This window comes from Buceros rhinoceros, unplaced genomic scaffold (genome assembly GCF_000710305.1).
Source record: "Buceros rhinoceros silvestris isolate BGI_N320 unplaced genomic scaffold, ASM71030v1 scaffold20572, whole genome shotgun sequence".
In the NCBI taxonomy this organism is placed as follows: Eukaryota; Metazoa; Chordata; class Aves; order Bucerotiformes; family Bucerotidae; genus Buceros; species Buceros rhinoceros.
In genome coordinates, this window is record NW_010400931.1 from 1 (window position 1) to 3,379 (window position 3,379).

Here is a 3,379-nt window from a genome sequence, read left to right on the forward strand (position 1 = left end):
CCACCCCCCACCACCCCCCCGCCGCTGGTTTCAGGTCAGGAGTGAGACATGAGACCGCGTGAGACCCCAGTGTGCCCAAAGCAGCGGCAGCGCCGGGCAGACCCAGCCAGGCCCAGGCTGGTACTGCTCCCAACTGCTCCTCCTTGACCTGCTGCTTTTTCTGCCGCTTCATCTTCTTCTGCAGCTTCCCCTTCCGCTGCAGTTGCTTTTTCTTCTGCAGCGCCCGCTGCACCTTCTCACGGCACTGCTTGTTCTTCTTCCTGATCTTGGCCAGCTCTGCTTTCCTCTTGGCCTCCAGATCTGGATCCTGCAATGGCACATGCCCGGACACCAGGGACGCACCTCAGGACAGTGCCGGCCTCTCCAGGTGCCCAGCTGCTGTCTAGCCTGGGGCCGAGCAGGCTGCAGAAGCTGGACACTGCTCCAAGACATGTTTTAAGATCAGTCACCCTTTAGGATAAACTGTCACCGCCCCGACAGGGAGCGAGGCAGCACCGTCCCTCCCTCCCCTACACCAGTGACCGATCAAGCGCTTCATAAAGCAGCAACTCACTCTTACCTTCCCTTCAAGGATCAGTTGTTTCCGCTTATATATTTCTTTCTTCTCATCGAGATCCATCCCCTCCAGTTGCTGTCAAAGCAAAAAGGACGATCAGGGACCAAGTGCCGAGTCTGACATGGCGAGAAGCAGCTTGGAGGGGTCAGCAGGGCCCCGCCAGTCTGCACATGTCTGGGAGCCTCCAGACCTTCCCCCAAAAGTACCAGCCTCAACATTCAGCAGCATAAAAACGCTGCAAAAATGGGCAGTAGCAGAGCAAACCCAGCGAAGACAGTGAAAACAACCCTCCACACAGCCCTTCCCAAGTGTTTCAGTTAGAAAAAGGAACAAAACCTCCTTCGCGGGCGCAACAGCAAAGCTGCGTATCCAGGGCCGTGCGTCAGCCTGCAGCGAACCTCCCGGTTCACCCAGAACCCTGAACACGGGGCTCCCCCTTCCACACTCACGATTTCACACTCCCTCCTGGTGACGTTCACGAGGGTGAGGATGTTGTGCTCGGGCCGCTCCTCCACAGGGAACTCCTGCAGCTTCATCTCTAAACCAGGGCGAGACGGTTACAGAATCCCGCAGCAGATCTCAACGAGTGAAAGACCCCGTTACGGTTCCACCAGTGACCAGTGGAATTGCTGTACGTGATGATCAGCCAAGGATTAAATCCTCCCCCTGCCTCAACTCCCTGAGACGGCGCAAGAGGCTGCATTTCTTAGCTCTACGTCCTAAAAAACTCCGAGCACACAGAAAGCAGCCCGGGCTTTGCCCACGCTCGGCAGCAAGGAAGGAAGGAAGAAACTGGCTGCTTTAGAGAGAACGTGACGGAGCACGTTCAGCACACTGGTTCCTCCACTAGGAAGAGCAGGGAGACAAACACGGTCCTGCCCAGAGCAGGATCAAAGCTGAGGGAGCTCCCAGCGCTCCCGCTCTTTTCCCAGCCAGGGAAGAGAAACCGCTTTCATGCTGCTGTTTCACCCTGCCCTGATGAAATCAGGGCTGCGGTACCACAAGCACAGAGGATGACGGTTCTAGCACGTTAACGCTGCTCTACTCACTGATCTCCTCCTCGATGGCGTGGACGAGGTGGATGTCGTACTGTGTCACCAGCGTAATGGCCATCCCGCTCCGACCTGCGGGATGAACACACGGTGAGAGGTGACAAGCAGGGGGAGGTGATCCCTAACCCAGCCCGGATTCCATCCATCCCCGAGAGTTTGGTGACAGGGAGCTCCGAGGGCTCTCATGTGCCCCACGAACTCAGTTAACGGCCGGTGCTGATCAGACGCAGGTCGGGGTGAGCCCTCGCTGCAGCCTCAGGGCAGGATGCTGAGCTGGGCCGGCTGCTGGGCAGCTCCTTGCACCCCGCCAGGGCTCAGCCCCAGCGCTGGGAGCCCAGTGTCAACCAGCACGTGGTCTGTCCCCTGCTCACCCGCGCGGGCTGTGCGGCCCACCCGGTGGATGTAGATTTTCGGCAGGCCGGGAGTGTTGTAGTTGATGACCAGCTGCACCGTGGGGATGTCCAGACCTCTGGAAGGCAGGAGAAGGGAACAGAAGGTGACAAACGCTGCTTTAACACACCCTCCCGACAGTCACAGAGGCAGCGTCACCTCAAGGCCCGTCCCTGACCCAGAGAACGCACCAAACCAGGCAGGAATCCTGCCAGAACAGACACACAACCCTCTGCAGCAACGCTCGGCGTGACACCGCACCAGACGGGCTCCGCAGCAGAGCTCAGGGATGTTCTACCACGGCCCAGCCCAGCACCTCAAGGCCCGTCCCTGACCCAGAGAACGCACCAAACCAGGCAGGAATCCTGCCAGAACAGACACACAACCCTCTGCAGCAACGCTCGGCGTGACACCGCACCAGACGGGCTCCGCAGCAGAGCTCAGGGATGTTCTACCACGGCCCAGCCCAGCCCACCCAAGCGGGGGGATTGAGAAGCAGGTTTAAGAGACCCTCACCTGGCAGCAACATCCGTGGCGATGAGAATATTAAAGATGCTGGACTTGAACTTGGCTAAAGCTGCAAATCGCTGCCGCTGTGAAGAGAAAAGCCCAACTGAGGCTGCTGGGATCTGCAGCTCCCGGACAGACGCCGGGCTCGGCCCATCGCTCACCTGCTTCATCATGGAGTGCAGCGCCACAGAGGGGAAGCGGAATTTCCTCAGCATCATGTCCAACACCTGGCAGTCCCTTGGAGGAAGCAGAAATCATCACAAGGCAGCAGGGAGACGAGGAGCAGGACAGCGCTGGGGCCTCCCGGGAGGCCCACCCGGGTTAGTCACCCCAGCGCTGACAGAGCAGGGACCGGGACCCCCACACACCCCCTGGGACGCCCGCCACAGTAGGGACACTGAATCTCAGCCCAGTCACGCGTCAGGAGCGCTGGGGAGGAGCAGGGCCACTCACTTGCAGGTTCTGGTGAAGATAATCGTAGACCAGTCTTCATGCTGGGCCTGGAAGGTCTGGACTAAATGGACCAGGTAGGCGTCCTTCACCGCTTCGGGCACCAGCAGGTAGCGCTGGTCCAGTTCATCCACCGTGCGCACCCTGCCAGGAGCGGGAGGCACCGGGAAGCCCCGGTTTGGTGAAGAGGGAACACAGTGGGGTGAAAGACAGCAAAGAGCCACGATAACGGAGAGGAAACAGGACCCTGCCCCCACGCAGCAGGCGAGGGCAGGACTTACTCGGCCTCAGCCTCCCAGCAGAAGGGCCTGTTGGCAGCCAGGCTCTTCAGCTCGCTCAGCGTGTCAGTTAGGGTGGCGCTGAACAGCAGCGTCTGCCGGCGCGCGGGGGCGGCCTCCAGGATCAGCTCCAGGTCAGCGGG

At 60.0% G+C, this 3,379-nt stretch overlaps 1 protein-coding gene across 1 annotated transcript in view; it reads right to left on the reverse strand.

Annotated features, from left to right (window-relative positions):
- Positions 1 to 124: 124 nt before the first annotated feature.
- Positions 125 to 3,379, reverse strand: part of DDX49 (DEAD (Asp-Glu-Ala-Asp) box polypeptide 49) — a gene marked incomplete at both ends in the record, with an annotated part of 3,663 nt that continues 408 nt past the window's right edge. Inside the window, 9 exons of the mRNA XM_010132104.1 lie at positions 125 to 307; positions 560 to 631; positions 1,006 to 1,094; positions 1,606 to 1,680; positions 1,980 to 2,077; positions 2,515 to 2,591; positions 2,670 to 2,745; positions 2,962 to 3,102; positions 3,240 to 3,331. Coding sequence (XP_010130406.1) covers positions 125 to 307; positions 560 to 631; positions 1,006 to 1,094; positions 1,606 to 1,680; positions 1,980 to 2,077; positions 2,515 to 2,591; positions 2,670 to 2,745; positions 2,962 to 3,102; positions 3,240 to 3,331 — 903 coding nt within the window. The remainder of the gene's footprint in view (positions 308 to 559; positions 632 to 1,005; positions 1,095 to 1,605; positions 1,681 to 1,979; positions 2,078 to 2,514; positions 2,592 to 2,669; positions 2,746 to 2,961; positions 3,103 to 3,239; positions 3,332 to 3,379) is intronic.